At 39.1% G+C, this 13,078-nt stretch overlaps 2 protein-coding genes across 5 annotated transcripts in view; both read left to right on the top strand.

Moving 5' to 3' along the window:
* Pip5k1b (phosphatidylinositol-4-phosphate 5-kinase type 1 beta) overlaps positions 1 to 13,078 on the top strand; it is a 276,928-nt gene that overhangs the window by 63,236 nt on the left and 200,614 nt on the right. The window lies entirely within an intron of this gene.
* Pabir1 (PP2A Aalpha (PPP2R1A) and B55A (PPP2R2A) interacting phosphatase regulator 1) lies at positions 9,980 to 11,633 on the top strand. The gene has a single exon (XM_040285684.2). The coding sequence runs from the start codon at positions 9,990 to 9,992 to the stop codon at positions 10,965 to 10,967; it is 978 nt and encodes a 325-aa protein (XP_040141618.1). The 5' UTR covers positions 9,980 to 9,989; the 3' UTR covers positions 10,968 to 11,633.

Below are 13,078 nucleotides of genomic sequence, written 5' to 3'. Positions count from 1 at the left end.
GTTAGGGTCAGATCATTTTGTGATTATGGTGCCAAGTATGTCAATAGGAAACCTGTTGGTAGGGCCTTTACAATTTGCAAGGCCTATTATGGACACACTATTGTTTGATCCTTATAACAAAGAGGCTGTGATCCCTGTTTCATAAAGGAGAAAAGTGAAGGCTAAAGAAATTGACAGCCTTGCCCAAGGTCTCAGTGCTGGAAGTATGACATCAAATTTGGTGTCATTTCATGTAAACCTGCTGTATGCAGTAATTTGTTGAGATCTTAGAGAATTTTTCCAAATACAATGTTAGTTATCTTTTCATTATTATAACAAAGTATCTGAGGTTAAAAAAAGAAGAATATAGTTTTATTTTGGGTCATAGTTTTGGAGGTTTTAGTTTCTGGTCAGTTGACCCTGTTGCTTTTGAGCCTATGTCAAGGCAAAAAATCATGGTGGGAACTCATGGTGAATTAGTCTGTTTCCTTCAGGGACAGAGAGAAGGTCAGTTTGTCTACAGTCCCTTCCAAGGGTATACCACATATGATCTAAAATTTCCCACCAAGCCTCACCTTCAGAGGTTCTTAGTATCACAGGCTAGGGACCAAATCATGGATCTCTGGGGGACACTCCAGATCCAAACTATAGCACCCACCCAGCTGGAAGGCCCAAGTGTATAATCAAATAGATTTTCAGCCTTTGTATATTTTAAAATTAACTTCATACAGTTTATGAAAGCCATCAATTGTGGCTTTTTTTTTTCTTGACAAATGGATTAATCCTAGGGAAAAGTTAGCAGTTAGAGGAAGCATATATCTGTGAAAGTGATACTGATCACCCCTTTGGATTATGGCTTAAGAAGAATTCAGTGCCAAAGAGAAGGTACCAAAAGATGGACCCACTTATAATGTTTGTAATTGGTGGGGAACAAAGATAAATACTGACCCTATTTTCTATTCTGTTCAAAAGACCAGGGAATAGAGATAGGGGATTAAATGGATGTTTTGATATTTTAATATTTTTCCTGAAAGTCCCCCTGAAAAACTTGAACAAATTAACTATAACTCACAATTATTTGTTTACATGAACTTTGCTAAGGCTCCAGGCTGTAAGCTTCTTCCCTTTCTACCCTTTTACTTATTTTATATGAAAGATATGGCTCCAAGCAGCGATGGGATAGCTTTTAGCTGTAATTAAAAATAGAAGTTGAGAGGAGTAAGTAGCCCCTTGATGAACTTTCTGCCTTGGCTTTTTAATTCTTGCTTTAATATTTGAAGGATTAGATTAAGTAACTTGAATGTAGACACCATGAGAGTCTGCATTTAATGGGCCTTCAGTAATGTAGAGTGAATGATCAGTTTCTAAGATCATCTACTAATTTTCTTTCATAATGATAACAAAATAACTCATGACTGACACAATTCTCATTTTTTCATGTGCATTCTTAGAGCCCCCACTGAGTTCTTTTGGTGCTAGTCTAATTCTGTTCCATTTTGTGAATTATGCTACAAGCATACCACTGAGAAGGCAACAGAGCCAACTTTGGTTGAATAGGATACACAGAAATTGCATTCGAGAAAATAAAAGGCAGTAAAGTGGCCTTCATTTCCTTCATGCCTTCTTAGAGGTAGCTAGCTTTGAGTCACTGCAAGAGCAGGGCCAAGGCCAACGAGGTTCTGTTGGGGATCTCTAACCAGCCTCAGCAAGTCTCCCATGTTTTAATAGGCTGCTAAAATCTATCAGTGCTTAAAACCACAGGGAAATGTAGCTTGTGGGTGTTTTCTGTCTCCTTTCTGTCTACTGTCAAAGACAGCAAGCTGTTCTTCCACTGATACCATGTTGTGTCAAAGAGATTTGGAAGCTCAACATTCCAGTTTAGAGTCAGACTCATGATTAGTGTTTGCACAAAATATCTTCTTCCATTTAAGTGCATTCTTATTTTATTCCAAGTTCCCATGCTGTTTTTCCATATTGAAAACATTTTGAGGTCTAATTTTATATGTATTATATAAATTTTGAGTACTTGATAATTTTTACATACATGTGCACTTGTGTAACCAGCACACAAATGAGGATATGGAACATTTTATTATTCCCTTTCCAGCTAATGCTAAGCATAAGTACTATTTTGATTTCTATCCCCATAGACTGGATTTGACTGTTCTTGGACATCATAAAAACTAAGTCCTAGAATGTGTAATCTTGTGTTTGATTTCTTTCACCCAATATTATACCATAACTCATCCATATTGTTGACTAAAAAATTTCATTGTATTATTTATTCACCATTTATTTTTGGACATTTGGAATTCTTAAAAATAGCAATTCAAGGAACAGTCTTGTATGTATATTTTAGTACATATAAGCACTCATTTCTCTTGGACATAAAGGCAGGGTGGGATTGCTTTTTTTTAATTGACTTTATTTTTAAAATACATGACAGCAGAATGCATTACAATTTGTACTACACATATAGAGCACAATTTTTCGTATCTCTGTTTTAATATAAAGTATGTTCACACCAATTCATGTCTTCATACATGTACTTTGGATAATGATGTCCATCATATTCCACCAACCCCCCTGCCCCCTCTCTTCCCCTCCCACCCCCTGCCCTATTCCTCTCATGCTTCCCCTCCCTGCCCCACTATGAGTCAGTCACCTTATATCAGAGAAAACATTCGGCATTTCTCTTTTGGGGATTGGCTGACTTCACATAGCATTATCTTCTCCAACTTCATCCATTTACCTTCAAATGCCATGATTTTATTCTCTTTTATTGATAAGTAATATTCCATTGTGTATATATGCCACATTTTTTTAACCATTCATCTACTGAAGGGCATCTAGGCTGGTTCCACAGTTTAGCTATTGTGAATTGTGCTGCTGTAAACATTGATGTGGCTGTGTCCCTGTAGTATGTTGTTTTTAAGTCCTTTGGGTATAGACCGAGAAGTAGGATAGGTGGGTCAAATGGTGGTTCCATTCTCAGTTTTCCAAGGAATCTCCATACTGCTTTCCATATTGGCTGTACCAATTTGCAGTCCCACCAGCAGTGTATGAGTATGCCTTTTTCCCCACATCCTCGCCAACACTTATTGTTGTCTTCATAATAGCTGCCATTCTGACAGGAGTGAGATGAAATCTTAGTTTTGATTTGCATTTCTCTAATTGATAGAGATGATGAACATTTTTTCATATATTTGTTGACTGATTGTAGATCCTCATCTGAGAAGTGTCTGTTCATGTCCTTGCCCATTTATTGATTGGGTTATTTGTTTTTTTGGTGCTTAGCTTTTTGAGTTCTTTATATACCCTAGAGATTAGTGCTCTATTTAATGTGTGAGGGGTAAAAATTTGCTCCCAAAATGTAGGCTCTCTATTCACCTCACAGATTGTTTCTTTTGCTGAGAAGAAACTTTTTAGTTTGAGTCCATCCCATTTATTGATTCTTGGTTTTAATTCTTGCACTATAGGAGGAGTCTTATTAAGGAGGTTGGGGCCTAATCCCACATGATGGAGATTAGGGTCTACTTTTTCTTCTAATAGACACAGAGTCTCTGGTTTAATTCCTAGGTCCCTGATCCACTTTTGAGTTTTGTGCATGGTGAGAGATAGGGGTTTAATTATATTTTGTTGCATGTGGATTTCCAGTTTTCCCAGCACCATTTGTTGAAGAGGCTATCTTTTCTCCAATGCATGTTTTTGGCACCCTTGTCTAATATAATTGTAGTTTTGTGGGTTAGTCTCTGAGTCCTCTATTCTGTACCATTGGTTTACCAGTCTGTTTTGGAGCCAATACCATGCTGTTTTTTTGTTTTGTTTTGTTGTTGTTGTTTTACTATTGCTCTGTAGTATAGTTTAAGGTCTGGTATAGTGATGCCACCTGCTTCACTCTTCCTACTAAGGATTGCTTTAGCTATTCTGGCTCTTATTTTTCCAGATGAATTTCCTTGCTTTTTCTATTTCTATAAGGAATGCCATTGGGATTTTGATTGGCATTGCATTAAATCTGTATAGAGCTTTTGGTAGTATGCTCATTTTGATAATATAATTCTGCCTATCCAAGAGCAAGGTAGATCTTTTCATCTTCTAAGGTCTTCTTTGGTTTCGTTCTTAAGGTTCTGTAGTTTTCATTGTATAGATCTTTCACCTCTTTTGTTGATTCCCAAGTATTTTATCTTTTTTTCCCTGAGGCTATTGTAAATTGGGTAGTTTTCCTCATTTCCCTCTCAAAGGATTTGTCACTGATATACAGAAATGCCTTCGATTTATGGGTGTTGATTTTATATCCTGCTACTTTGCTGAATTCATTTACTAGTTCTGGAAATTTTCTGGTGGAGCTTTTTGGTTTTTCTAGGTATAGAATTATATCACCTGCAAATAGTGCTAACTTAAGTTCTTCTTTTCCTATACATAATTTCTTCCATCTAATTTCTCTGGTTAGTGTTTCAAGAACTATGTTAAATAGAAGTAGTAAAAGAGAGGGTATCCCTGTCTTGTTCTAGTTTTTAGAGTGAATGTCTTCAATTTTTCTCCATTTAGAATGATGTTGGCCTGGGGCTTAGCATACATAGCCTTCATGTGGGATTGCTTTTAGTCATAGGACATGCAGTTATTTTTAGTAGGTACTGCCAAATATTTTTTGCAAGGTGGGAAAATATTTACCTCCTAAATTTCTATGCTTTATGAACATGATTTTATTCTGTTTTCACTCTATGTTGGTGTTACTCATTAATGTGGGAGATATTTGCCACCCATCTCAGATTATACACAAACACCCATTCATGTTCACATTTATTCAGTATGTATTTAGAGGTGGAAATTTGTCTTGTCACAGGCTTGGAGGCTTAGTAGTGAAAGTTTGCCCTTAGGAATTAAAATGAAACAGCTTAAGATAGGTAGGTAGTTAGATGATAGATAATCACAGTAAAGTTTAAGTATTGAATAGATGTCTGGTTTATGGTGTATCAGTGAGCATGAATTTCAACTTAGTATTTAATTAATAGAATGAAACCAAAAGGATGAAGTGACGCAGAGAGGTCCCTTGCATTCTGCCTCTGGCATAATTCATTTGCAACAGGCTGAATTATATTTTATGGCTGCTATTTTTCTCTAATTTGTCCTTGATTCCTTTGAGAGGAAGCAGTAACTCAATATATTAGTCACCACTTAGAATCCTCAGCACTGAGCATTTAAATTCTACCAAGTATGTGTCAGCATGTGGTTGAAAAAGAATGGAAAATTAAGGCTTCAGTTTCTTTGAACATAGTGGTTCATTCAAGTAACCTACCTGCATGGGCTAAAGAGCCAAATAACTAATAATATTCCTGATGTAAGAAAAAGAATTGATAAAGTAAGGAGCTTCTAGGACCAGTCAGAAAAGCCTATTAGGCTGGATTTTCAAATAATAAAATTCCCTTCCTTTCTGGGCAAAGCTACATTAGTTTACCCATTCATTCTTTATCATTCATTCACATAATGATTCAACATTTATTTGTACTCTGTGGCAGGCCTTGTTCTACTAGTAATACAGTCCAGAACAAAGCAAGAGTTTTTGTTATGAAGCTTATCTTCTCAGGAGGCTAAGAGGCAAAATCATGTATTACTCTGGAGAAAAAAAAAAAACAGGATATGGGGTTTGGGTAAGTAGGCCTGGTATCGGGCACTGCTTGGTTGCTTTTCATAAGGGAAGGTCAGGGAGAACCCCAGTGACATTTGTTCAGGGATTGAAGGGATTGAAGCAGTGTGGCTATCCACTGAGTTGTCCATGTGGAGTGGGGCAGTGCCTGATGGGCTGAATGTTGAGAGCCACAGCTGAAGGGGCCCCAGCAAACTTCCAGCTGCCAGCTGATGATTGGCTCACAGCGGCCCCAGCAACTTCTAGCTCCTCTGTGGTGATGCTCATTGGGCTGTTTCCCCGCCCTTTCAGACCACGGAGCTCCTCATTGGGGGACTTTTTTGGCTCTGCCCATGCGACCCAGCCAATCGGCCTCAAGAGAAGGAGTGGGGGAGGTGGAGAGGCTTGTGGGAAGCCTGTGGTGGCAGTTGGGCTCTGAGGGTTTTTCCTGAGGAGCTGTGTGGTGTGGTGTGTGTGGTTCTAAAAATAAAGTTTGTTTCTTTTGACAAGTGGCTCCTGAATTGTGCCCAGCCAGACTGCGGCACTGAAGGCTGGTAAAGAGGCCTTTGAGGTAGGTAGTAAGGATAGCTGGGGGTGAGGTCAGAGGGATGGCAGAAATCTGGATTAGACAGAACCCTGCAGGCCATAATAATGACCTTTGCTTTTTCTTGGAGTGGGAATCTGCTGAAGGATTTTGGATAAATGATGATTCAAAAAATTTTAAAAAGTACTATCTTGAATAAGGGTAGAAACAGAAACCAAATAAGATCTCTAACTTTTGTATTCAGGCAAAAATGAAATGGCATAAATGCTTTCTTTTTTACTTACTGCCATCACTACGCCTTATTAGTAATGGTAAATTGTGCTCATCCAAATATGAACAATGTAATAACTTTGCCACATTAGTAATAACTTAAGTGATGTGCAAATTAATTATAGGCAGTGGATATTATAAAATAAGTTCTTTATTTAAATGGAAATGCTTTTCCATTTACCTAGCTTTTTTCTGGACACTCTTTCTCCTTGTCCTTTTCTATTTAATAATGTTATACCATTCTTTCAGTCACCCAAACTTGCACTTCAGCCATTTATGACTACTTCTTCTTCATCCTCTATACAGGGAATTTGTATTGTTGCCTTGCTGTCTCCTAAATCCATTTCTTTCTGCCATTCTTAACTTTGGTTTTTGACCTTCCTTTCATTTCAGAGTTAGTGACCCAATTTTCCTTCTTTAATCTATGTGAAATTCAGCAAAGAGAATATAGGTTTCTGAAGTGAGACCTTGATTTAGGTTGGTTCAGGTCTTTGTTCTTCCATGTACAATAAGGTCTTTGTAGTTTTTATACCTCAATAATACCAACATCTAATTTAGAGTATTAGTATCTAAGATTGCAATAAGGAGAAATGGGGTTATAGAGTGTTTAAAAAGCCTAGTAGCAAGAGGCACTTAAAACTCTTTCCACTGTTATTTGACATCACTCAATCCTTGATCTTTCTGGCAAATTCTAAAGCCAGAGCTCCATTGTGTCAGTCTTCTTTTCAAAACCTGCAATAGTTCCCTATTGTCTCACACATCAAATACAGACACTTCTGCCTGCCATTCAGATATCCACTCTCTCAATTTTTCCCCCATTATTCTTCTCCAATATATTTTATGTATTAGCCAAAGTCACTATTTTATAATCCTGTTATTTTTCAAAAGTCATCTCTTAAAATCATGACAATCCTTCAACCTGTCTCAAATACCATTGCCTTAACAAAGCCACTGACAATCTGAAAATGTTATCTTCTAGTCCTGAAACATCCTCATTCTTGAAGGATGCAGCATCATGCTGATGCTCTGCAGCCAGAAAGCCCAGGTCCTGCCACTTAATGTCATCCTGTGGATGTTATTTAATCTGTGTCTTCAGTTTTGCCCTGCAAAATGAGGATAATGATACCTACCCTCAAAAGGGTGTTGTGAGTACTGAAAGAGTTATTGCATGTAAAGCACTTTGCCTAGTGTCTGTGACTTGGAAGTCAGTTAAATCAGTTTCTATTAATGTAGGCATAATTTGAACATTATTTTATCATCAGGACCCATATTTTTACTAAGATTTCAAATAAAAGCTGTTTGAGATACACTAGAAAGTGACATGAACTAGAAAACAAGAGCCTTGCAGTATTGGTTCCCACTACTAACCAAGTAGTGTGATGTTGAATATGAATATTTATCTTCTCTAGATATCTTCTTTTGGCTACAAAAAAAATAAAGAAAAGAAAATAAAAAATCACTAGCTCTCTTTCAGTTCCAGTAGCCAGAAAAATATCTAATAGCCACTACCAACTTGCCACAGCCCAGCTGGCTGGGCAAAATAACGGGGGGGGGGGGGGGGGGACACGAACAACTTGTGTAGATTGATATAGCAGGAGTGGAAGCCATTTATTGTAGGACAGGAGTGGTATTTATACATTCCACACAGCTTATCTTAGATACATCAGTCAACCAATAAGGAATCTCCACACTTAATTGCTCGCACCAACCAGACTTGTTTACAGACTCCAACATTTGCCAGGCGCCATCCTGACTTGTTTACAGACTCTTAACACCAACTCAACCCTACCAAAACAACTCTTAATTTCCAACCTCTAAATGTGCTCATTTCCTCAGTAAATGATACTACCATCTACCCAATTTGTCAAAAATCTGACCCATCTTTAAATCCTATTTATTTTGCTATCTAAATTTCATACATCTACAAATCTTATAAATTCTGCTCCCAAAATATATTATTTCCAATTACTTCACCTTGATCTCCACTGCTACAACCCTAATCCATTATTCTCTCCTGTACTGTTGCAATTAGGTTCCTAATCCATCTTTTGGCCTCCGTTCTTGCCTATTTTCCATAGAGCCAAAGTGCTATTTAAAACACACAACAAGCAAGCACAGTGTCCTATGCCTTTAATCCCAGCTACTGGCCACTAGAGAGGGTGAAGCAAGAGGATCACTTGAGCTCAGGAGTTTTGAGACCAGCCTGGGCAACATAGGGCAAGATACTATCTCAAAAAAATAAATAATAAACAAATCAGATGATACTATCTCAAAAAAATAAATAATAAACATAAATCAGATAGTATCATTCCCCTGCTTAAAACTCCTTAGTGGCTTTTCATCATAGAATGATATCACACCACTTTATCCGTTCATATCACTCTCCCATTATGTCCTTTTTTCTCTTCCTGCTTCCTCACCATACTCATGGTGCCTTGAGCCTTAGCACAATCAATTCTGATTGTCATCCCCAGTCCTTAGCTGTCCTAGTGACTTGCTTCTTGTCATTTAGATCTCAACTCTAATTGCTCTCTGCTTTCTATCAGCAGTGCTCTATCTCACCATCTGGTTTTATTTTTTCCTAAGGCTTACCAAAAAATAGTCTATATACTTACTTATCCCCCCCTCCCCGAGTAGAAATTGCAAGTCCATAATAATAGGGCCCATTTCTTAGCACAGTGCCTGGAATATATTAGGTATGCAGGGGAAAACCTTGACTAAATCACTGAAAAATTATAAATCCACTTTTAATGAGGTATCAAGGTTTTAATTACATGAGCAAGTACAGTTACTTGTAAAATGTGAGGACTACTGGGTTTTCCTTTCGTTTAATACCTTATCCTTAATGAACATTAAGTACGTCTGTGCCAGAAATGACTGTAAATAAAACAATACAATCCCAAGTCCTTCCTCACTCCAATCTCCTAAATAGTTCTCACATTTATTATTTTCTCCATCTCCTCTCCAATAGACCACCTTAGTGTATATTACCATGCTCTTCGGTCTTTTCCTTGTAGGTCCTAATCTTCCAATGTATCTATCCTCCTGAATGCAGTCAGTGAACTTTTCAGTTGCTTCTCTACCGAGGCTTTCATTGTTTCCTCAAGAAAGACCCAGCATCTGCGCTTGTCACCACCTCCTTCCTCTCGCCAGCCCTCACTCTCAACCAGGCCGCACTCCTCCTCCCTCTTGGGTTCTTGTGGCCCTAGCTTCGCGCTTCCAGTAACATTCTACAGAGCACCCATGTTGCCTACTTTTTCGGATTTTAGATTGTGCTTTCCTGGGGAAGCCCTCCCTGATTAGGCTAAGCCCAGTTCCCCATCCTACAGCCCCACATTACCAAGGGCGTCTCTTTCAGAGTTCATATTTGTTTTATAAGTATATTCTCCCAAATATGATAACCTCAGCACCGTGCGTTGGCAACAGCCAGAGCTCAAAAGCTATTTGCGGAAGAAACACCAAGACTAACGGCCCAACCACTACTCGCCCCACCCCTACGGTTGCGGCGCCAAAGTTACGCATTAAGCAGGCGCCCCGGACAGGCCTCTCGGGCGCCTGCGCGAAGGGGCGCGCATGCGTGGAGGGGGGAGCCTGCTGACAGATTCTCGGAGGCATCGGTGGTGGCGGCGGCCCTGGACTGCGGGGAATGGGAATCCTAGGGCCCTGACTGAGCACCGCCCCCGCCTCCCTGCCCCCGACATGGCTCAGGAGAAGATGGAACTGGACCTGGAACTGCCTCCGGGTACGGGCGGGAGCTCGGCGGAGGGCGGCGGCGGGGGCCTTAGGAGGTCTAACAGCGCCCCCCTGATCCACGGCCTCAGTGACACTTCTCCGGTGTTCCAGGCCGAGGCGCCTAGCGCCAGGCGGAACAGCACAACGTTCCCGAGCCGCCACGGCCTGCTGCTGCCGGCCTCCCCCGTCCGCATGCACAGCAGCCGCTTGCACCAGATCAAACAGGAGGAAGGCATGGACTTGATCAACCGAGAGACGGTCCACGAGCGAGAGGTGCAGACCGCAATGCAGATAAGCCACTCCTGGGAGGAAAGTTTCAGCCTGAGTGACAACGATGTGGAGAAATCCGCCTCCCCAAAGCGCATCGATTTCATTCCGGTGTCACCAGCACCTTCACCCACCCGGGGAATTGGAAAGCAGTGTTTTTCGCCATCCTTGCAAAGTTTTGTGAGTAGCAACGGATTGCCTCCAAGCCCTATTCCCAGCCCAACTACTCGATTTACTACCCGGAGAAGCCAGAGTCCCATCAACTGCATTAGACCAAGTGTTCTTGGACCATTGAAAAGAAAATGTGAAATGGAAACTGAGTATCAGCCAAAGAGATTTTTCCAGGGCATCACCAACATGCTTTCTTCTGACGTTGCACAGCTGTCAGATCCTGGTGTGTGTGTATCTTCAGATACCCTGGATGGAAACAGCAGCAGTGCCGGGTCTTCTTGTAACTCACCAGCGAAAGTCAGCACTACCACCGACTCTCCTGTGTCACCTGCCCAAGCGGCCTCTCCCTTTATTCCAGTAGATGAACTTTCATCTAAGTGATTCTCCCATTCTGAAACTTTCTTTCTTTTTTCTTTTATTTTTTTTTCAATGGAGAGACAGAAAAATCAAGTTGGAGCAAGCACTGAACTTTGTTGATTAATCTGAGTCTATTTCCTATTTGACCCTTTTCCCTTTTTTTGGAATTTCCTGAAATGTTATTCTAGAGAACTTCTATGTCAGGTTCCTGCGGATGCCCTTGAATTCAGTGTAGTAATATTTTCAGACTTTTTCCCAATAAGTGTGTTGAAGCATACATTTTACGCTGCTAATATGTCTAAATACATATGTTATCCCTTGATTTTTTTAAATAATTGAGAGCTCTATTTATTTATGGGAATATTAAGTTCTGATGAAAATATAAATGTTGAATTAATCAGTATAGTAAACTGATGTTTTAAAATTCCATACTTTATGGCCACACTAATTTTTAATGTCATTTTTAATGATTGCTAATTTTCTTTTGATGAACAATAACTATTTACAGCTTTTTAAAAATGTTAGTTATAACATATCCAGTGGTTGTCTGTTTTACCCAGGAATCCTTGGGTATTAATTTTCTGGGTGCAGAAGTGGATGGGAGGGGGAGATGATAAAGGAACAAATTATAAAAGTTTGCAACAAACCTTTTTAAATTAAATATGTAAAAATAACCATATTTAAGAAAAATGTTTTCTAGTGAAATTTTATTAGTAATTCTAGTTAATCATACAAATATAACTATGATATAGAAAGTGAACTTTTAAAAAAATATTTTTAACCAGAAAGTGCTTTCTTTTGGGTATAATCCTAAAGTGCAATGGGGCAGTGCCTTGCAGTCCTAGCTCACTGTGTATAGGCTGAGGTAAGATTCTTTGTGCCACTTCAAACTTAAAAGTTTTTCAAGTATAGATATGTGGGAAGCCCTGTTGATCTTCAGCAGAGCCCCCCCAAGCAGATAATGCTTCTCAATGATTTATATACTTTAAAATATCCAATCGTGCCTCAGTTCTGGACATTCTTGCCAATGAGGAGCCAGAGCAATTTTAGGCTGCTTTTTTGCTCTGCCCATCTGTCACTTTCCTGCCTCTCCCTTGTTCAGGAAGGAAGCAGCTATTCCTTTGCCAACAGGTTCTTCCTTTCCACTTCTCATGTAACAGGGCACTGTCATTTACACATAGGTACAGTGTGACTCAGTTTCTAACAGTGAGCAACAACAGGACTGAATTGTTTAACCTCTGTGGTAAAGCTTTAGCTGGATTTGGTTACCTTGGGGAGGTTGGTTAAATAAGGCTGGTCATTTGCAAGAGAAAAGCAGTAGAATCACATAGGTAAATCATTGTTTAACTTAGATTTTGTTAAGGGTAGAATTGTAGAATATTCTTTGTCTTTGACAACTAAGACAGTAAGAATAGCAAATCACTTTCATATTATACTTCCTTATGATACCTCATCTATTTTCCTTAACTAGATAGATGGGTGGGTGGAAGAAAGAAAGACAGGCAGATAAAAAGAATGGAAAGGGTTAAAAAAATTAAAAGACTCCAAGATACCAAGACAAAAACCCTATCTTACTTGTTAAGGTTATTACCTATGAAGACTAACAGTCACATAGAATTTTTATTACTATGAGAGTAAATGTTACTAGTCAACTCTTGACAGTTGCCTCAGTGAAATCCTATCAAGGGTAAGGTTGTGACCATGTTTAAAATTTTCTGTTCTGGATAATAATCTTCCTGTGTTCCAGTCCTGACAGTGTTCCACAATTCAAACCTATATATTCAGTTTCCTGTTGATACCTGATCTGCTTCCAGAGGTACTTTAAAACCCTCAACATCTTTAAAACAAAGTTGTTGTTGTTGTTGTTGTTGTTGTTTATCTCTGTTCTTAATCTGTTCTTGTATAGTGCCTAAATTGATGTCATCACTGGAACCATCTTTGACTTTCTCTTTCTTAATCACCAAGTATTGTCAACTGCTTTTTAAATGAACCTCAGATCTCTCCCCTTCTCTATCTATGTTTTCCTTGATTTAACTTAAGTTCTTGTGTAAGTGATCTCCCTGCCTGTCTTCTCTCTTTGATCTTCACACTGACTCTAGGGCGATCTTTTGAAAAATACAAACTTGAATTTTTCA

Source organism: Ictidomys tridecemlineatus, chromosome 4 (assembly GCF_052094955.1).
Source record: "Ictidomys tridecemlineatus isolate mIctTri1 chromosome 4, mIctTri1.hap1, whole genome shotgun sequence".
NCBI lineage: Eukaryota > Metazoa > Chordata > Mammalia > Rodentia > Sciuridae > Ictidomys > Ictidomys tridecemlineatus.
The sequence above is the reverse complement of the archived record's forward strand: the minus strand, read 5'-3'. Positions and strand labels throughout refer to the sequence as shown.